Here is a 22,400-nt window from a genome sequence, read left to right on the forward strand (position 1 = left end):
CTGTCCACGGGATTCTCTAGGCAAGAATACTGGAGTGGGTTGCCATTTCCTCGTCCACGGGATCTTCCCAACCCAGGGATCAAATCCACGTCTCCTTTGTCTCCTGCACTGCAGACAGATTCTTTACCCACTAAGCCACTGGGGAAGCCCGAAAACAAATTAGGATTCTCTTTACTGTGATATTTTAAAAGGGAAAAAAATAGTAAGCTCTCTTTTTAATCTGATAGCAATCTTGAAATACATGTTAATTTCTCTTAAAAAAATGTTCTATTGGGATCCAGAATGCTCACCAAATTGCAACTTTTTGAAATCACAAACTTTTCTCGCCCCTGCCATATAACATGCTTTTAAACAAGTAAAATATACAGCCATACTGAACTAGTCTCTGTTTTTTTCAAACAACAGAAAACATCAAGCAAATGGGAGCACTGCTCTCTACATAAAGAAACCCACTCCCTTTAATTATTAAAGTCAGGAAAAAGCGGTGGCAGTTGAACTTTTAAAAACCAGCAAATAAATGTTTGTAAGGAAGGCGCAAATGCCTTTAATCAATACATGGCTCCTGTAATTATCATATTCCACACAAAATAACAACTGTCTTTGCCATGGGCACTTAGCCACTCCTGTACTTCGCTGCTCTGCTATTTAGGAAACGACCAAGTCGTTTTTTCAGAAGCTAAGTGGTTAATATCATGTGATTACTTTAGTAAGAGTTCTAAACAAAGCCGGTACTGTGAGGATCTACTGACTGATCCAAGAAAGGACTTAAGTCAAGAGGGAAGCAGACAGGGCCAGGCTGCAGGGAAGAAAGAGGATGGTGCTCCTCAGAAGAGGGTCAGACCCTGTATGACGGCCCCTGGAGCGTGCAGCCCCGAGGCCGGCACGCCTGTGGTTCAGGACAGAGCAGCAGTGACTAAGGAGAGAGAATGACCCAGGGACAGGAGGACTGCACTTGTTCCTCGGTGTCTCCTGCGAGACCTGGCCTCCCGGTCCACTCCTAAGGGCAGGAAAATATCTTGACTGCACGCCCAGGTCCCACTCACTCTTCCAGGCCCACGTCTTCCTGTACCTGCTGAAGTGCCTGGAGGTCAGTGAAAGCCAAACCCACCACCGCAGGGTCCCTTTCTGCACCCAAGAGACCGCCCCCGAGGCCGCAGGCCTTGGGCCGCGCCACCTACCATGGTCCGCGCTCTCTGCTGATGCCCGGCGCCTGGGCTGCAGCTGAAAGCCAGGAGCCACAGCAGGGCCTCTGGGGGTTCAGCCTCAGCTTCTGACATCAGTAACTGCTCAGCCGTGATATCAGCCCATCCTCCAAAGTGAACAAACAAGAACCAGCTCTCAAAGGGGCCTCCATAGGACCTGGAACAGAAACAAAACACAGGGCAGTTAGGCAACTTGATTTCTTTTCCTTTTAGGTTTTTAAAGAGACTGTAATGTCTGTGAATGGTTGGCTTCAATTGTTCTTAGCCACTGAAGTACAGCTTGTAAGGAATACAAGTCAGGCTCAGAGAGAGAGCTCAAAACGCCACCCTGAACCCTCACAGGATGTTCAAAGGCAGGCTTCCCTAAACCCCCCGTACCCTGACGACCTCAGACTTTTAAATCTTGACACCCAGGGCCCCTGAGTGAGCACAGACATTGGAGAAAGGAAGTTTTGGCCCATGACCAGCAAGACTGATGCAAGGTGAGCGCCCGTGGGTGCACCACTCTGCCTTCTGCCTGGGCTGCACAGCTGGGCTGCTGTGGAGACGGGGCCCCCAGCCACAGGGCAGCCACCCAGGTAGCCCAGAGCAGAAATGAGGGGACCCCCTGGAGTCCAGACAGAGCCCAGAGAAGGGACGCAGGCGGAAACACGTGCTATTCCTTTACTCACAAAACGTTTTAGCCAATTTTGGCAATTGTGAGTTTTTCAGTTTAGTGCAGTTCAATCACTCAGTTGTGTCTGAGTCTTTGTGACCCCATGGACTCCAGCACGCCAGGCCTCCCTGTCCTTCACCAACTCCTAGAGCTTACTCAAACTCATGTCCATTGAGTCAGTGATGCCATCCAACCATTTCATCCACTCTCGTCCCCTTCTCCTCCTGCCTTCAATCTTTCCCAGCATCAGGGTGAATCATTTCTTTGCATTAGGTGGCCAAAGTATTGGCATTTCAGCTTCAGCATCAGTCCTTCCGATGAATATTCAGGACTGATTTCCTTTTTGATAGACTGGTTAGATCTGCTGGCAGTCCAAGGGACTCTCAAGAGTCTTCTCCAACACCACAGTTCAAAAGCATCAATTCTTCGGCACTCAGCTTTCTTTATAGTCCAACTCTCACATCCATAAATGACCATGGTTTTGACCAGACGGACCTTTGTTGGTAAAGTAATGTCTCTGCTTTTTAATATGCTGTCTAGGTTGGTCATAGCTTTTCTTCTAAGGAACAAGTGTCTTTTAATTTCATGGCTGTGGTCACCATCTGCATTGATTTTGGAGCTCAAGAAAATAAAGTCTCTCACTGTTTCCATTGTTTTCCCATCTATTTGCCACGAAGTGATGGAACTGGATGCCATGGTCCTAGTTTTCTAAATATTGAGTTTTAAGCCAACTTTTTCACTCTCTTCTTTCACTTTCATCAAGAGGCTCTTTAGTTCTTTGCTTTCTGCCATAAGGGTGGTGTCATCTGCATATCTGAGGTTATTGATATTTCTCCCAGCAATCTTGATTCCAGCTTGTGCTTCTTCCAGCCTGGCATTTCTCATGATGTACTCTACATATAAGTTCAATAAGCAGGGTGACAATATACAGCCTTGACGTACTCCTTTCCCAATTGGGAAATAGTCTGTTGTTCCACGTCTAGTTCTAACTGTTGTTTCTTGACCTGCATACAGACTTCTCAGGAGGCAGGTCAGGTGGTGTGGTATTCCCCTCTCTTTCAGAATTTTCCACAGTTTGTTGTGATCCACACAGCCAAAGGCTTTGGTGTAGTCTATAAAGCAGAAGTAGGTTTTTTTCTGGAACTCTCTTGCTTTTTCAATGATCCAATGGATGTTGGCAATTTGATCTCTGGCTCCTCTGCCTTTTCTAAATCCATCTTGAACATCTGGAAGTTCATGGTTCACATACTGTTGAAGCTGCCTTTCTTTGGGATTGGAATGAAAACTGACCTTTTCCAGTCCTGTGACCACTGCTGAGTTTTCCAAATTTGCTGGCATACTGAGTGCAGCACTTTCACAGCATCATCTTTTAGGATTGGAAATAGGTCAACTGGAATTCCATCACCTCCACTAGCTTTGTTCATAGTGATGCTTCCTAAGGCCCACTTGACTTTGCATTCCAGGATGTCTGGCTCTAGGTGAGTGATCACACTATCATGGTTATCTGGCTCATGAAGATCTTTTTTGTATAGTTCTCCTGTGCATTCTTGTCACCTCTTCTTAATAACTTCTCCTTCTGTTAGGTTCATATCATTTCTGTCCTTTATTGAGCCCATCTTTGCACGAAATGTTCCCTTGGTATCTCTAATTTTCTTGAAGAGATCTCTAGTTTTTCCCATTCTATTGTTTCCCTCTATTTCTTTGCACTGATCACTGAGGAAGGCTTTCTTATCGCTCTTTGCTATTCTTTGGAACTCTGCATTCAAATGGGTATATCTTTCCTTTTCTTCTTTGCCTTTAGCTTCTCTTCTTTTCTCAGCTATTTGTAATGCCTCCTCAGACAATCATTTTGCATTTTTGTATTTCTTTTTCTTGAGGATGGTCTTGATCACTGCCTCCTATACAATGTCAGGAACCTCCATCCATAGTTCTTCAGGAACTGTGTCTATCAGATCTAATCCTTTTTTTTTTTCTCACACAATCTGTTTATTTTTTCCATTTTACAAGTGAGGAAACTGAGGCACGGGGAAGTGAGCAAATGGACTCATGGTCATACCCTTGGAAAGGGCAGGCTCCTTCATCCTTCCCACCCACTGTCCAGTGTCTCTGCCTCTCTCCACCGCAAGGCTCTGAGTGAGCTGTCTCTGCTGGCTGACCACAGTTCCTTCTTTGCCGCTGTGTTCTGCTCTAGACAGGCTCTCCCCTCCACCACTCCACTAACATGGCTGCCTGTGCTTCCTTTGAATCTATTTGTCACTTCCACTGTATAATCGTCTAAGGAATTTGATTTAGGTCATACCTGAATGGTCTAGTGGTTTTCCCTACTTTCTTCAATGTAAGTCTGAATTTGGCAATAAGGAGCTCATCATATGAACCAGAGTCAGCTTCTGGTCTTGTTTTTGCTGACTGTACAGAGCTTTTCCATCTTTGGCTGCAAAAAATATAATCAATGTGATTTTGGTATTGACCAGCTGGTGATGTCCATGTATAGAGTATTCTCTTGTGTTGTTTGAAGAAGGTGTGTGCTATGACCAGTGAGTTCTCTTGGCAAAACTCTGTTAGCCTTTGACCTGCTTCGTTTATACAAAGGCCGAATTTACCCGTTATTCCATGTATCTCTTGACTTCCTAGTTTTGCATTCCAATCCCCTATAATGAAAAGGACATCTTTTTGGGGTGTTAGTTCTAGAAGGTCTTATAGGTCTTCATAGAACCATTCAATGAACTGTATATCAAATTCTTTCCTCTCATCATGTATTGATCAGTGCTGAAAAGTTAAAGCTTTTGTGAAGATGTCCTTTTGTCACATAGGGAACCGGGAGGTGGAATAAAGGATAGACTCTGCTTAAGGTAAAGACCCACTAATTTTGCTTAGAGACAGTCCTAGCAGCCTAACATCTCCTGTGGGAGAAATGGAGCAGGACTAGCCTGAGATCACATGGGGCAGAATCCTCCTTCTGAACTGGGGAAGCTCCTGTAACAGGAGAGCCCAGGGCCCCTTTTGCAGTGCTCCATCCTTGCTGGATCTGGGTTCACACTCCTCTGCTTGGCTCATGGAATCCTGGGGCCAGCATTGTCCCCACCTCCTCGAGCCACTGCTTTCCTCCTGTCCCCCGAGAACAAGTGAGTAAATTGTGAAATCTAGTTTGCCAAACAATGACAGAAAAGTGGGGCATTCATCTTACTTCCTTGTCCCCACAAGAGGGAGAGCTGATGCTGAGTAGTGGGCTGGGTTATGGTCCAAGGTAAGGAACAGGCTCCATGGGGTCTCCTTCCTGCAGGCCTCACAGATGAGTAAGCTGAGCAGGGTCCCCCATGCCCCCTGCTCCCACGTGGGCATCCCGCGCGGATCACGGTTCAAGGCCTGGGAATGCTCCCTCCTTTCTTCTAGCAGCTGAGTGTGCAAGGCAGTACCATGGGGCTGGCTGAGAAGGTGCCTAAAGCTACTCACAGACCCCTCCCAGCAGGTGGCCTGAAGCCTAGTGGAGGGAGATCTGGTTTAGGTGGGGCCCCCAAGAAGTCTGGGGCCTTATCCTGCTCTTCAACACAGATAACCAGACGGTGCACTGGGGGCTGCCAGGGCATGGAAGGTCATTAATACAGCCAGTCCTCTGATGCCCACTTGGCTGTCTGTCTCTCCTGCTGGTTCTGTCTCTCCTACTGGTAAGAGTCTTGGGGTGGGGTGAGTACTTGGCACCCAAACCTGCATCAGTGATGATAAGCAGAAGAGCACCGGCCACAATTTGTGATGACCAGTAATGAGATTATAGAGAATTTCAAGTAGGAAAAGTGGCAAAGGGAACAAATGAAGACAGTCTTAGTAGACTAGTGTGCATGCATGCATGCTAAGTTGCTTTAGTCATGTCCGACTCTGAGTGAGCATATGGACTGCAGCCCACCAGTCTCTTCTGTCCATGGGATTCTCTAGGCAAGAATATTGGAGTGAGTTGCCATTTCCTTCTCCAAGGGATCTTTCCAACCCAAGGATTGAACCGGGTCTCTTACGTCTACCTGCACAGACTAGTATAGACAATGAATAAAATACTCTAAAAGCAAGGAAGTTAAGAGGAAGCAGAGGGCGCTATGTTGCAAAGAACTTAGCAAAGTCTAAATGTGAGTGGTCTTAGGGAAATAATATATGTGTTATTTCCCTAATATTATATTTATCTAATATAATATTAGAAATCATGTTAGAATGGATTTTCTAATTTCAGACAAAAATTTATTATAAAGAGGAGGAAAATAAACATTTCATCCTACCATGCAGGAGAAGTTTAGAATTTCCTTCCCTAGAGAGGCAGAGTAGACAGAAGGGCCTAGAGAGATGCCATTCTTGTTTTGCAAGCCAGGGGGAGGGGGGTGGGTGGGGGGTGCAGCATGTGAGCAGTGCTTTTTTCCTAAGGTCTAGTCTATGTATCGGAGAAGGCAATGGCACCCCACTCCAGTACTCTTGCCAAGAAAGTCCCATGGACGGAGGAGCCTGGTAGGCTGCCGTCCATGGGGTTGCTAGAGTCGGACACAACTGAGTGACTTCTCTTTCACTTTTCACTTTCATGCATTGGAGAAGGAAATGGCAACCCACGCCAGTGTTTTTGCCTGGAGAATCCCAGGGACGGGGGAGCCTGGTGGGCTGCCGTCAATGGGGTCCCACAGAGTCGGACACGACTGAAGCGATTAGCAGCAGCAGCAGTAGTCTATGTATTGTTATACTTGTACATTTCCAGATCTAACACCAGCCATTACTCTCAACAGCTTCTAGGCCAGGTATTTACACATGCAGCCTATTTATTTTGAGCTGCTTGCAGTGCTCCTTCCACTTCTTACTCAGCAGTGTGTATGCCTGTTTGGGGATACATGCAGCCATACCTCATTTTACTGCACAGAAACACAGAAAATGGTGTTTTTTTCCCCACAGATTGAAGGTTGTGGCAACCTGGCATCAAGCAAGTCTACTGACTTCATTTTTCCAACAGGATTTGCCCACTTCCTGTTTTTATGTACATTTTGGTGATTCTCATAATATTTCAAACTTTTCCATTATATTGATCATGGTGATCTGTGATCTTTGATGTTGCTACTGTTGTTTTGGGGTACCATGAACTGTGCCCATATAAGCTGATGAACTTAAAAGATAAATCTGTGTGTTCTGACTGCTCTACCAGTCGGTTGTCTTATCTCCTTCTCTTTGGGCCTCCCTATTCCCTGAGACACAACAATATTCAAGTTAGTCCAACCAATGCCCTTTTCTTCAATTGGAAAAGACCCTGATGCTGGGAAAGATTGAAGGCAAGAAGAGAAGGAGATGACAGAGAACGAGATGGTTGGGCGCCATCACTGACTCAACAGATTAGAGTTTGAGCAAGCTCCAGGAGATGGTGAAGGACAGGGAAGCCTGGTGTGCTGCAGTCCATGGGGTTGCAAAAAGTCGCACACGACTGAGCAACTGCCAACAATGTCCTACAACGGCCTCTAAGTGTTCAAGTGAAAGGAACAGCTGCACATCTCTTACTTCAAAAGGTTGAAATCATGAAGTTCACTGAGGAAAGCATGTTTAAACCGAAATAGGCTGAGAGCTATAGGCCTCTTGCACCAAACAGTTAGCCTAGTTATGGATGCAAAGGAAAAGTTTGTGAAGGAAATTAAAAGTGCTACTCTCATGAACACATGAAGGATAAGAAAGCAAAACAGTCTTATTGCTGATATGAAGAAAGCTGTAGTGGTATAGATAGAAGATCAAAACCAGCTACAACATTTCCTTAAACCAAACCCTAATCCAGAGTAAGGCCCTGACTCTTCAATTATGTGAGGACTGAGAGAGGTGAGGAAGCTGCAGAAGAAAAGTCTGAAGCTAGCAGGGGTCGGTTCATGAGGGAAAGAGGCCATCTCCACAACACAAAAGCGAAGGGTGAAGCAGCAGGTGCTGGTGTAAAAGCTGCAGTAAGTTATTAACGATGCTGGCTACACTAAGGCGATGGCACCCCACGCCAGTGCTCTTGCCTGGAAACTCCCATGGACGGAGGAGCCTGGTGGGCTGCAGTCTCTGGGGTCGCTAAGAGTCGGACACGACTGAGCGACTTCACTTTCATTTTTCACTCTCATGCATTGGAGAAGGAAATGGCAACCCACTCCAGTGTTCTTGCCTGGAGAATCCCAGGGACAGGGGAGCCTGGTGGGCTGCCGTCTGGGGTCGCACAGAGTTGGACATGACTGAAGCGACTTAGCAGCAGCACACTAAACAACAAATTTTCAATACAGATGAAATAGCTTTATATTAGAATAAGATGCTATCTAGGACTTTTACAGCTGGAGAGGAAAAATCAATGCCTGGCTTCAAAGCTTCAACACACAGACTAACTCTCTTGCTAGGGACTAATGTAGTTGGTGACTTCAAGTTAAAGTCAATGCTTATTTACCATTCTGGATATCCTAGGGCCTTGAAGAATGATGCTAAATGTATTCGGCCTATGCTCTGTCAGTGGAACAATGAAGTCTGGATGACAGCACGTCTATTTACAATGTTTTACTGAATATTTTCCCTGGAGGAGGAAATGGCAAGCCATTCCAGTATTCTTGCCCAGAGAATCCCATGGACAGAGGAATCTGGCAGGCTACAGTCCATGGGGTCACAAAAAGCTGGACATGACTGAGTGACTGAACATACTGAATACGTTGAGATCTACTACTCAGAAAAAAAAATATTCCTTTCAAAATAATACTGCTCACTGACATTGCACCTGGACACCCAAGAGCTCTGATGGAGAACAATGAAATGAATGTTGTTTATATGCCTGTTAACACAACATCCATTCTGCAGTCCATGAATCAAAGAGTCATTTTGACTTTCAACTCTTACTATTTAAGAAAAACATTTCATAGGGCTGTAGCTGCCATGGGCTTCCCTGGTGGCTCTGGGTAAAGAATCCTCCTGCCAATGCAGGAGATGCAGATTCAATCCTTGGGCCGGGAAAATTCCCTGGATGAATATTCTTGCCTGGGAAGTCCCATGGACAGAGGAGCCTAGTGGGCTACAGTCCGTGGGGTCACAAAGAGTCAGATATGACTTAGTGACTAAAAACAAAACAAATAGCTGGTGTAGAGGGTGATTCCTCCACAGGATCTGGGCAAAAGTAAACAGAAACCCTTCTGGGAAGGATTCACCACTGTGGATGCCGTCAAGAACACTGGGACTCGTGGGAAGAGGTCAAAATATCAACATTAACAGGGATTTGGAAGAAATTGATTCCAACCCTCATGGATGTCTACGAGGGGTTTACGACATTAGTGGAGGAAGTAACTGCAGGTGTGGTGGAAATAGCAAGAGAAGTAGAACTAGAAGTGGAGACTGAAGACAGAACGGCTACAATCTCATGATAAAACTCTAACAGATGAGGATCTGCTTCTTACAGATGAGCAGAGAAAGTGGTTTCTTGAGGTGGAATCTATTCCTGGTGAAGTTGCTGTGAACACTGCTGAAATGATAACACAGAATTTAGAATATCACATACACTAGATGATAAAGCAGTGACAGGGTTTGAAAGGAATGACTAATTTTGAAAGCAGTTCTGCTGTGGGTAAAACGCTATCCAAAGGCACTGCACATTACAGAGAAATCATTTGTGAAGGAAGAGTCAACTGATGTGGCAAACTTCACGTTGTCTTAAGAAACTTCTGCAACCACTCCAACCTTTGGCATCTATCATCCTGATCACTCAGCAGCGTCATCATCAAGGCAAAAAGATTATGAGTCACTGCCATTTTTTAGCAATAAAGTACTTTTAAATTAAGGTATGTATACGTTTTTTTAAGACACAATGCCACTGAACAGTAAATAGACTATAGGACCGTGTAAGCCTAACTTTCATATGCACGGGGAAACCAGAAAGGTCACGTGATTCCCTTTATTGCCGTGGTCTGGAGCCGAGCCTGCAATATCTCCGAGGTATGCTTGCAATGCCTTCCCCTATCTTTCCTTGCTCACAGGGAAGATAAGGATACCAGAGAAACCACGTGTGAAAGAGATCTAGGAGTCATCGGTCTTTGCTTACCCGTGGTCTTCAACTATTTCTTTGAGCATTTCAGAGATATGTTTCAGTGACTGGTGCCATAGTCCCTGCGGAATATCTGTGGGTGGAGAGAGCCATCAGAGAGAAGCTGAAAAAAAGTCAAACCTAGTAGGAATCGACTGCAGTGGAGACCAGAAGGGGCCCATTTAGGGGAAAGGCCTAGTTTTCCCGGTCCACGGAATCCATACCACCACCCTCAAGCTGATCCCTGCCAGAATCCATCTCTCAGGCCTGGGAAGAAAGACCTGTTAGTGTTACACAGAGTTAAACTTCAAAGGCTCTTTAATTCAGGTACATGAGACTGCACAGGCAGCCCACAGTAGGATTTAGGAAGGCTATGTTGAAGATGCCCGGCTTTTTTTTCTTTTCTACTCATCCACCCCCTCATCTCTCACTAATAATTTGTGGTTTCAAAATATATTAAAAAAAAAAATAGTCAATAAGGAATTAGGAATGTGCTTCCCAACTATGATTGGGATGAATTTAGAATATGACTTCAGGTTTACAATGATTTTAAAAGGCCAGAAAAAAACATATGGATATTATATAGACAAAGACAAATGTCTTAAGTTTTTCTGGTTTCACATTTTTCCCATGGTCTTAAACACTTCTGAGCATGTATAGATCTGTAGTTTTAAACAACAGCTGAAAAAGGTTATCACATTTCCATGTAGTGATAGATTCTGTAATTAAATACACCAGAAAGATAATGTAAGTGATACAGGAACCACTGCTACCCCACAAATGCTACAGATTAAAGAATCATAAATTATCTCTCTCCCTCTTCTGAGTTCTCGTAACTCTTGATTTGCAGCCTTTCAAGGCATTTTCATTTTCTCCTTTTATTAGTTTTTTAGATAGTTATTTTATGTCTCTTTTACTTGTAGCTCCTGGATATTCAGGGTTCATAAGTGACTCATCTTTTATACCTCATAGGACTTTACAGTGGGCATAAAATCAATCTTTGATGAATAGAAGACTCTACTCTTAAGAAACCCTTCAATCTGTGGATATAACATTATTTTTTCCAAAAGTAATATGCAGAAAATTATGCAGGAACCAGCACAAATAGTCTTTAGTTTGTAGATGTCCAAACTTAAAAAGTAACCACCCTGATATTTTTTGTGGCGCTCATTTAGCTGCTTACTACATAGGCTGACCTTGGACTTTGCTGATCTGACCTAGGCTGTGAGACTTGCCCCTGGAAAGGGAATCACTGATGCTCCTGTCTTATTAAAGTTTTCCCATTGTGTTCCCACAGTGTAAGTTTCACAAAACTGCTGACCAGAGATCCCACCAGGCCTGTCTCCACCTCCACCTCTGGCATCTGAGGGGACAGTGGGTCACTTTGGGTGAGAACTTAATCTTTTAGAAAAGGGAAGAGTATTTTTGTTTTTGTAAAATGCTCTGAAACCTCAAATCACACTTTCCTCAAGTGAATCTACTTATTCAAGTCTCAGGAAAAAAAAGGTAGGGGAAAATGGCACAGAAAGGACATATTATGGGTCCTTCCTATCTTCCCATGGTCAGATGAGATGCCTTTTTCTACAGCATAGAGTCTGTCTTGTTTCAGTGTCACCTCTTCTTAGATTTCAGGCATTAGTGGGGAAGGATGTCTGTATTCTCTATTTCTGAAACGTTTCATAAACAGGAGCTCACAGGCATGTTAATAGATCAACATCAGTTGAATGAGGACAGATTCATCACTTCCCCAGATGAATATGGCCTCTGGAAGGCTGGCAGATGAAATCACAGAAGGCTGTGGTCTAACATACTTACTGAATTCTTTCAAAAGACTTCCCTTGGCTAGGTTAGGAGAAATTTCCCCTAAATTTCCTTAGCTTCCTTCATCATTTTATCTTTTCATTTGCAGCAGGGGGCACAGAGAAGAAAGAATGAAATAAAGATAAATGTACTGTTTTATTCCAAATCAGCCAAGTCTTAGCCTGTTCCTGGCATCCAGGTGGACCTTCCTGGCACTAGCAGAGGCCTTGTGTTAACCAGAACAGACTGTCAAAACCCAACTGGAGGCCATTGTTTTCCTTTCTTTTAGTAAATGATCGTAACTGGGAAGCCAAGCAAATTCTCATATCAAAATCCACAGAATGTGTGATGCTGAGAGTTTAAAGGAACATTATCCATCTCCCTGGTTTTACAGATAAAGAACTGGGAGGAAAGGGTTATGATTTTGTCCCTGTACTTTCCCAGAAATTATTTTAATATGGGCAGAATCAACCTTCACATACCTTTCGGGTGTTGGAGGAGCACCATGACAAGAGCTGGAGAAGCATAAGGAAAGTAGGTCTTGAGTGCAAACTTCAACTATAATAGAACAAAAAATTTAAAGCCGTTTGAATATTAGCATTGGAAAAGGTTTAAGGAAATATAAAATATTGCATCCTCTGCCCCCAAAAGAAATTCCAGTACTTTATGTGGCCATAATGTCTTGCACACTGATCAAAAATAAAAGATGCTTCTGATAATCTTATAAATATGTTCTAAAAAATTAAACCTTTTTAAAGATGCCTTCCAGGACTTAAGAAAAATAAAGTTATGCTCTTGATGTCTTTATATCAGTTCTTTACCTCACATGAACCCAGTTATATACATAAATCTATTTATGTGAGAGTTTCCAAGGCAGCTGGGAGATGGGTTTTATCACAAAGTAGCAGAGGTGCTCACACATCCTCTGAGGGCCAAAGCGCTGTACCCTCCGTGCCCTCGGAAGGCACAGCAGCTCCGAAGCACTTTTGTAAAAAGTTGAGGTAAAATCTGCCTACAGTGAATTGTAAGGGCTTTAAGTGTACAATTTGATGACTTTTGGTAAATGTGTAAATTCAGCGTGACCATCATTCCAATCGAGACACAGAACATTTCGATCGCCTCAGAAAGTTCCCTTGTAGCTGTTACAGTCAATCCTTCCACCCCACCCCGGCATCTGATATTTTTTTATTTTGATGAGAGAGAGTAATTTTGTATATTCTTGAATTTTACACAAATGGAATCAGAAGAGTGTGTGTTTCTTTCTGTTTGGCTTCCTTGGCTCAACATGTTCTTTTGAGACTCATCCTTGTTACTGTGGATTAAATACTTCATTTTTTAAGGAAATTGTTCTAAAGTAGAACTATGTATGAATATACCATAATCTGTTTATTTATTCTGCCATAGATGGACATTTGGATTGTTCCAGTTTGGGTTTTATTATGAATAAAGATGCAACTAACATTCATATTTCTTTTTTGTAGACATGTGCTGTTATTTCTCTTGGGTAAATACCATAGGAATGGAATTACTAGGTCATAGAGTAGATGCTTGCTTAACTTTGTAAGAAATTGCTATGTAATTTTTCAAACTGGTCAACAATTTACGAGAATTCCAGTTGCTTCACATACTTGTTGGGCTTCCCTTATAGTTGGTAAAGAACCTGCCTGCAATGCAGGAGACCTGGGTTCAATTCCTGGGTCGGGAAAATCCCCTGGAGAAGGAAATGGCAACCCACTCCAGTATTCTTTTTTTTTTTTTGTGTGTGTGTGTAATAAAGTTTTATTAAAGTATAAAGGAGATAGAGAAAGCTTCTGACATAGGCATCAGAAGGGGCCAGAAAGAGTACCCGCTTGCTGGTGTTAACAATGAAGTTATATAATCCAAAGAATGTCTAGAGGTTGTAAAGACCCCTACCACTCCAGTATTCTTGCCTGGAGAATCCTTTGGACAGAGGAACCTGGCAGGCTACAGTCCATGGGGTCACGACAGTTGGACATGACTGAGCAACTTCACTTTTCATTTTATACATATTTTTTGAAGTGTGTATTCAAGTCTTTTGTCCATTTTTATTTTATTTTTTTTTGTCCATTTTTAAAACTGAGTTGTTTCTTATGTTCTTGAGTTGTAAAAGATCTTTATATATTCTGGACACAAATCCCCTATTAGATATATGTATTGAGAATATTTTTTACCTGCTGGGTGGATCGCTTTTTCAGTTTCTTAAGGATGTCTACAAAGATCAGACATTTTAAATTCTGATGAAGTCTAATTTATCCATTTTTCTCATACTTCTTAGTGCTTTTCTACATTCCTTCTAAGAAATATTAGATTATCCTCATGTCAAAAAAGATACTCTCATTTTCTTCTAGGAGCTTTATGGCTTCAGCATTTATTTTGAAGTCTATGACCCGTCTCATGAATTTTCATGTCTGAGAGGTAGAGGTCCATGTTTTCTCATCTGGGTGTCCAGCTGTTTCACTGACACTTGTTGAAAACCTTCCACATTTAACTTCCTTGGCATCTCTGTCAAAAACCAGTTGATTACATGAAAATATCTAGATACGATTCTGTTCCACTGGTCTATCCTTTTGCCAGTACCTCACTGTCTTGAATTTGATTACTGTAGCTTAAAGTCTTGAAATCAATCAGTGTGAGTCCTCTGATTTTGGGGGGAGGGTTTTTTTGTTTTCAAAATTATCCTGGCTACTTTAGGTTCTTTGCATTAGAATCAGCCTATCAATTTCTGTTTTAAGAACTATGTTGGGATTTTAACTAGGATCACATTGAACCAGGCATCTCAACAATTCATGATTATGGTTTCTCTTCATATGTTTAAGTTTTCTTATTTTGTGGCTTTCCACATAGAGATCTTATACACCTTTTGTTAAATTTTCTCCCAAGTATTTTATGTATTACTGTGGAGTTGCCTGTTTCTCTTTTTACTTCTCTGTTTTTACTTTGTGTATCTCAGACCTCTGTTATTAGGCATATATCCATTTGTAATTGGTGTTTCTCATGATGAACTATATAAACTGTCCCTCTCTTTTGTCCACACTCCTTATCTTAAAACCTAATCTGTCTGCTGCTTGTAGAGCCAGACCAGCTTTCTTGTGCTTATTATTTACATATCTCTTTCCTTCCTTTTAATCTGTGTCTTTATAATTAGAATGGATTTCTTGAAAACAACATATAGTGGGTCTTAGTTTTTCATTCAGTCTGACATATTTCCTTTTTACCTAGTATATTTAGTTGGTTTTCACTTAGTTTTTGTAATTAATGTACTTGTAGATATATTTGAATTGATCTTTAAACATTTTATTTATTTACTTAGGTATCAGTTGCCCTGTGTCTTTGTTGACGCGTATGGGCTTTCTCTAGTTGCAGTGAGGGGGCTACTCTTCACTGGGGTGCCCAGGCCTCTCGTTGCAGTGGTCTCCCTTGCCGTGGAGCACGGGCTCTAGGGCGTGCAGGCTCAGAAGTCGTGGCTATGGCCTTAGCTGCTCTGTAGCATGTGAGGTCTTTCTAAACCAAGGGTTGAAGCCATGTCCCCAGCATTGGTGAGCGAGTTCCTCACCACTGGACTACCAGGGGAGTCCCTAGGTTTATCTTCTGAGATTAGTTTCTTTTGCCTCATCTGTGTTTTGTTCTGGCAGCCCACAGCTCTGTCTTTTGACACCTCAAGCCAATCAGATTATGCCTTGGGTTCGGGCCACCCCCAGCCTCATTTAATCTCCTTCCCACCCCTCACAGGAGAGCCCTCTGGGAAAAGTTAGAAGATTACCCAATGTGGTTTACATTTTCAAGAGTTGAAACCCCTCCAGTTTTTAATCTGCTTTTTGGGTTGCTTTCCAGTACCTTCAAATAGTTTTTAAAAAATATTTTCTCCAGAGTTTATAATTTTTATCTGTAGGCAATTTAGTCCAATACATCATTAAACTCTGTCACTACTAGAACCAGAACCTGAACTGATTTGCTGCTTGTCCTGGAGCCATTAGGCAAGTTCAGGAAAAAGGCCTGTCATGACAGCCTTAAGTTTTTGGCTACTAGTCTGACTGGGCACATTGATGGGGCTGCAACTATGCTCTCCAAATAAAACAAGGATGAGAGGAAAGGATAAAAAAGAGAATGAGAAGCACTGAAGATAAACATTTTTTGACAATGGGAAAGAATGCGGATTGATGGGATTTCCCATAACCACTGGGGGGAGTGTAAACTGGCACAACCACGCAGGGCGACAATTTGGCAGTACCCGCCACAGCTGCCTCTGCACACCTAAGAGGCAGCACTAGCGCTCTTAAGCATATCTTGAATGTTCAGAGAGACTCTATTTAGGAAAGAAAACAAAATCTGGAAATAATCCAAAGGCTCACCACCAGGAAGACAGCTACGCTGTATACACTCTCCCCACAGAGCACTACAGGCAACCCCAGCACCGCCCACAGCACAGGGCCAGCCTGGGGACACACTGCTGGAAAGACCAAGGCTCAGAAGGCTGCACACGCAGGGCCACTTTCACCTGCCGTTCCCGTTATAAAGCGCAAAAGCAGTCAATAAAGAAAACACGTCTAACAACCATATACACATGATCAGGCTTCCCCGGTGGCTCAGTGGTAAAGAATCTGCCTACCAACTCAGGCGGCGAAGGCAATGGCGCCCCACTCCAGTACTTTTGCCTGGAAAATCCCATGGATGGAGGAGCCTGGTGGGCTGCAGTCCATGGGGTCGCTAAGAGTCAGACACGACTGAGCAACTTCACTTTCACTTTCCACTTTCATGCATTGGAGAAGGAAATGGCAACCCACTCCAGTGTTCTTGCCTGGAGAATCTCAGGGACGGGGGAGCCTGGTGGGCTGCAGTCCATGGGGTCACACAGAGTCGGACACGACTGAAGCGACTTAGCAGCAGCAGCAACTAACTCAGGAGGTGTGGTTTCAATCCTTGGGTTGGTTGGGAGGACAGACCTTCTCCAGAAAGAAATGGCAACCCATTCCAGTATTCTTTCCTGGAAAATCCCATGCACAGAGAAGCCTGATGGGTTACAGTCCAGGAGGTCACAAAGAGTTGGACATGACTTGGCTACTAAACAACAACATATACATGATCAAACTTTTCAGAAAAAAAAAGGACAGCAGTTACCTGAAGGGAGAAAGTCAGGATGATAGAATAGAGGAGCATGGGAATAACCTGAAGTTTCTACTAGGGGACAGGTCTTGTTAGATGTCAGTTCAGTTCAGTTCAGTCGCTCAGTCGTGTCCGACTCTTTGCGACCCCATGAATCGATGTCAGGTTGGTAGATATTCATTTATTAATAATGAATATGTGGATGAATGAATAAAACACAGAAAGAAAGAGGGTTACACATGGATCATAGGACAGAGGGTGTCACGCATCAGGGGTTATGATTAATCTATGCAGGGGCACTCAGGAAGGCCGGGGATTGATGATGAGGACGGCACTGCCTAGAAAGGCAGGCAGTCAGGAACAGCCCCAGGAAGAGACGTGACATGACATATGGGGACGAAGGCATCTACAAAGTGAAGAGGTTGTTGCTCTTGCATCCTGAGCCCAAGGGAAGGACAGTGAATTTCTGGCTTTTTTTTTTTGGATCCCTGCTTCGCCTTCCACCAGGACCCATTCTGTGTCCCTTACACCACCAGATACGTGTAGCCTGGGTAGGGTGTATGTTCAATCACTCAGTCGTGTCCAACTCTTTGTGGCCCCATGTACTACAGCCCGCCAGGCTCCTCTACCCATGGAATTTTCCGGGCAAGAATATGGGAATGGGGTGCCATTTCCTACTCCAAGGGATCTAACCTGCATCTCTTGCATCTCCGCAACTGGCAGGCAGACACGTGGGCAGGGTACTATCCTAAATTAAAAGTGACTGTAAGTCTGAATCTAAAGTGTTAGGGCCAACCCTGCAACTCAAGGACAAAGTTAATAAGAAAGACAGACTCAAGCTAACGGTACAGAGCAACACGTCTTTTACCAGTGCCCTCCACCCCAACCTCGGTCTGTTTCAGGAGTTCAAGGTGCAGGTTTTTTAGAGGTTAGTTCCTAACTGGAAAAACAAAGAATGTTCAGGGAGGATAAAAGATATTTATAGTTTGCCTCAAAATAAGCATGAGGGCCAACCAGTGCCTTTCAGCAGAGCTCTCCTCCAGAATTCCAGGCTGGGCACCATTGATAATGCTGTTTGCTACAGTCGAGCTAACTTCCCTAGGGAAGGAGAAGACGGGAAAAAAACATCATAAATATTTATCACTGCCTTAAAAACAGAAACATCTGCTAAAACCTGAGAGGTTTCTTGGCATAGGGGTCTATGGGATTTTAGTACAGCAGGCATCACAGCACTGCTCCCCTAAGGCAAACTGCAGAAAGCATCCCAAGGGACCATGACCTCACAAGAAACTGCAGTGGGTTCAGGCACTTCAACGGGCAAAGGACCACACAGACATCAGGTCTGTGGCCATTAGAAGTGCAGGCCAATTAAAATTCCCAAAGGTGAAAACTCTGGTAGAAAAGGCTCCAGTTTCACAAGTCACTCTATTGGTCAGCTGCCTCTGCTGACCGCCCTCCCAGTGCAGGTCCCTAGGCCTGGCTTCTTGCTTACTGACTGAGTCCAACTCACACGTTTTGGTCATGGCCATTCCCAGTTCCTCCTCTATAATTATTCAAATTATAACAGAATAGTGTCACACTCACTACCTCCTCTCTCTCCTGGAATCCAATTCACATTTAGGCCTCTGATATGAATGGAAACTAATAATTAAGAATGTCCAGTATTGCTTTATAATAAGTGCCATTTCCTTCTTAGCACATGCCATAGAGACTCTAGAATACCTCTCTGGCCTGGGAGGGGCAGAGTCTTACTCAACAAACAGTGTACAACACAGGGCCCAGAAAGTTCACCCTCCGGGGTGGCACCTGATCATATGGTAGAGTTCTCTGCATAGCAATAGATAAATGCTTCTGGGTACCAGGACACGGGACAGATAGGAACCATCTTGATTTACTTTCAATTAGAATGATTTTCCCTGGAGGAGGAAATGGCAACCCATTCCAATATTCTTGCCTGGGAAATCCCATGGACACAGGAACCTGGTGGGCTACAGCCCACGGGGTTCCAGAGAGTTGGACACGACTGAGTACACACTCAAAATGGTTTTTCCTTTGCTGGTGTATTTGTTTGGAAACTTTCTCCATGAACAAAACAGTCTACCAAAATCACTGAAAATAAAGTACTCTTTTCTGATGATTAATCAAATACTCTTAACAGCCTCTTTTTCCTTGGGGGAATGAATAATATCTGCAATATAACGAACCTGCTTGTTTTCTTTTTCCAGAGCTTCTACAAAGCATCGTGTAAACACCTGAAGGCCGGCTAGTACTTCTGGGGCTCCATCGGTTTCCAGGAGTGCGGACCTGAACAATGCAAGGCCAGATCACAACACATTCAGTGATTAATCTGGAAAATATGTGAACCAAAATATGTAAAAGGGAAACACGGAAACATTCTTTTTGTGCCATAAGCTTCAGCAGCAATGTCAGCTCATCAGATTTCAGTTCTTGCGTGAAAGCAGGAGAAATCTGTCACTCCCTTTTCTGAGGACTTCCTTTAAAATTGCAATGTGCAGAGCTCCCTTTCTTGGTTTTTAAATTATTAAGCACTTCATATCTCTTCCACGTGGGCCTGGGATGCTCTTTACAAATATTTGCACACTGTATACCCACAAATGGAACATCCACAGAACTTCTGCTTTTGCAAGTGGAGAAAGGGGTACCCCAGGGATATCCAGCAAAGGGGTGGAAGAATCTGCATGTTCCTGGTTTGGTTTCTATGCATTTTCATACAACTAACTTTTCTTTACGTTTGTTTAAACAACACCAAAAAAAAAAAATAGAACTGAAACTTTGCTAGCTTTAAACTAAAAACAGCATTCTGACTTATTTCTACACTAATTTAGCTTAAAGCTCATATGTTTCAAGACCAACTTGAGTGCTGGATTACTTGCTATTGTAAAGCAAGTAATTGCTTTTTCCAATGTCTGCTGTCTGCTGTGGGGCCTCTATTTGCTGAGTTTGAGGGGAACTGGATAAAGAGGGTAGATACCCTGGCTCTGGCTGCACGAGCACCCAGGAAAGAGGCTGGCCACCCACCTGTCCACTGGGGGCAAGCTCCCCGCGTGGGGTCTGGCCCCTCACTAACTGTCAGTCATAACCCAACCTGGTGTCCAGTGGGCTCATCTTTCATCGTTGTAAATCCACTGCATTTACCAAGAAGTTCTTGTATTTGCAGAATAAAAATTAGTGTGCTGTTAGATAACATGCATAGTTGATTCTGCCTTTCAGAAGTGCTCTGTTAAGAATGGCATTATTTATTTATTATTTTTAGTATTCCTTAGCTTTAAAAAGATTGGTCAGCCCTCATGTGGTGAAGGGAGAACACTACTACCCTTTATTTTTAATTGAGAAAAACTCTACATGAATAATGCGTGATGCAAAATCTAATTCAATTCTGATTTTCAACCATTATTATTCGATTTTTAAAAGGTTAAAAAAAAAAGATAGTTATCTTAGTTCTCAGGCATTGGCTTTTAAATACACATTGACATTTGCATTTTACCAAAAAGCTCAGCAGGATGGGATGGAATTAGAATCTAATTTCCCCATGGTACAGCCAGAGACTACCACAGAATTTTTTATTCATATTTGGAAGCTGAACATATTTAGACCAATTACGAGCAGAAACAGCACAATATTTACCTGAATATTTCATCAACAACTCTGAAAATGGCGGGGTGGCAGGCAGCAGCTTCAGGCTATAAAGGAAAAGACCAGGAGAAAGTAAAATATCAGAAGCATTTCATCAATAATGACTCGCTCTTATCAGGGAAATGAGTTGTCCACAACTGCTGGTGTCTAGAAAATGGATATATTCCTTTGAGTTAGAAAAAACAGAACAACTAGTCCGTGGCAAAAGCCCTCCATACAAATACAAACAGAAGTTCTCTTGGGGTAAGGGGATTATGGACCTTTCTTCTTCTTCTTTATTCAACTTATACTCTGTAAATCCCAGATTTTCAACAATAAGCCCACATGATACACAAAAAAGAGTCAATAAGTATCATGGGAAATCAGAAAATACCGCCTACCAGCAGGCTATAATGAAGACGCATAGCCTACCTGTGTTGCTGTGCTGTGCTCTGCTTATTCGCTCAGTCCTGTCTGACTCTTTGAGACCCCCTGGACTGTAGCCCACCAGGCTCCTCTGTCCATGGGGATTCTCCAGGCAAGAATACTGGAGTGGGTTGCCATGCCCTCCTCCAGGAGATCTTCCCAACCCAGGGATCGAACCCAGGTCTCTTGAATTGCAGGTGGACTGTTTACCATCTGAGTCACCAGGGAAGCCCTGTGTTGCTAGCTTTCGGTAACGTCCCCTATGTGTCTGATCTCCTCATATGACTTAAAAGTGCCTCAAAGTCAAAGCTAGACCTGTTATCTTTTCATTCCTGCTGATTAGGAAATGAGTACATAGTGATTTCAAATTATTATTAAGGAAAGCAGTGACCACCACCACGTCAAACTAAATAATATTACATCTTAGAGCACTATGAATTTAGCAGCTTAAATTATTTAGGATGAAGAAAAAAATAAAGATACTATCATCTTTATTTTTCCATACTAAATTAGGAAAGCCATCTAATTTAATCCACAAATATTTTTATGAGAGTTTTGATGATTTAAATCTGCAGAAGCCAACTTACTGTGGCCTGGGTGGGGCTTCAGAGGGCCTAGCCCAGATTCCATATCTTTTTGTTTGCTTTTTTCTTTTTTATTGGCCGCATGGCTTGTGGAATCTTAGTTCACCACCCCGGGGATCAAACCTGGGCCGTTGCTGGTGGAAGTGCAGAGTCCTAACCACTGGACCATGGGCAAATTTCCATGATCCCATATCATCCTGGCTGGAGCTCATACCATGAGATTAAGCCAGAGGAAGATGCCATGTGTGTTCTAAAACAGATATAATACAGTAGCATCCACAGGTTAGTAAATTAGGCTTTATATGGAATTTCTTTGAGTCACATTGAACTTTGGGGAACAGTTTTTCATACCCCCTCAACAAGAAAAGTAGAAAAAAGGATACATATCTTTTATCTTTTCTAGGCCAGACTAAAGAATGGTGCCTCTCTCCAGTAGCTTCCACTCTGTTCTGTGCTGGCATTTCTAAATGTACAATAACATTGAACGTGTGCCACCTAGTGTTCACACACCGCCATTACAGCTGTCACAGAGGCTCCAGGAAAGAGCATTACCACTTGTTAAAATGATGGGATAACTCCTTTTATTTGAAGAGATTAATGATTAGTAGGATGCAAATCTCTGCTTTCTAGGTAGTCAATACTCCCTAATCTTTCGTTGATTTCCATTTTTATCTAAAACAAACCAACTAAAATTTTTCATAGATTAAATTCATTACATACTCAAGAAAGTAATTTGGCCGATTGATGGTTCAACAGAAGAGAGGTAGAGTATTTTTTGACTTTGATCTCAGACAAGTCAGTTATCTCCCTGCTTCTCAGCCTCACTGTAAATACTAACAGTTATTAAAAGGTCCCTGGATATATGCCCAGAAAATATCACGGAAGTTTCTATGTATTCATAATGGAAAATATCAAACAAGAAGAGAAAAGCAAACTGCCTATCCTGAAGAAAT

The 22,400-nt window shown here is 43.0% G+C and overlaps 1 protein-coding gene across 12 annotated transcripts in view; it reads right to left on the reverse strand.

Annotated features, from left to right (window-relative positions):
• The window catches only part of FANCC (FA complementation group C), a 342,060-nt gene that overhangs the window by 11,785 nt on the left and 307,875 nt on the right, over positions 1–22,400 (reverse strand). For all 12 annotated transcript variants that reach the window (XM_027550193.1, XM_027550192.1, XM_027550186.1 and 9 more), the window contains 5 exons: positions 20,450–20,505; positions 19,009–19,108; positions 12,166–12,241; positions 9,902–9,977; positions 1,179–1,359 (listed from right to left, as the gene is read on the reverse strand). In XM_027550193.1, coding sequence (XP_027405994.1) covers positions 1,179–1,359; positions 9,902–9,977; positions 12,166–12,241; positions 19,009–19,108; positions 20,450–20,505 — 489 coding nt within the window. The remainder of the gene's footprint in view (positions 1–1,178; positions 1,360–9,901; positions 9,978–12,165; positions 12,242–19,008; positions 19,109–20,449; positions 20,506–22,400) is intronic.

This window comes from Bos indicus x Bos taurus, chromosome 8 (assembly GCF_003369695.1).
Source record: "Bos indicus x Bos taurus breed Angus x Brahman F1 hybrid chromosome 8, Bos_hybrid_MaternalHap_v2.0, whole genome shotgun sequence".
NCBI classification, from domain to species: Eukaryota; Metazoa; Chordata; class Mammalia; order Artiodactyla; family Bovidae; genus Bos; species Bos indicus x Bos taurus.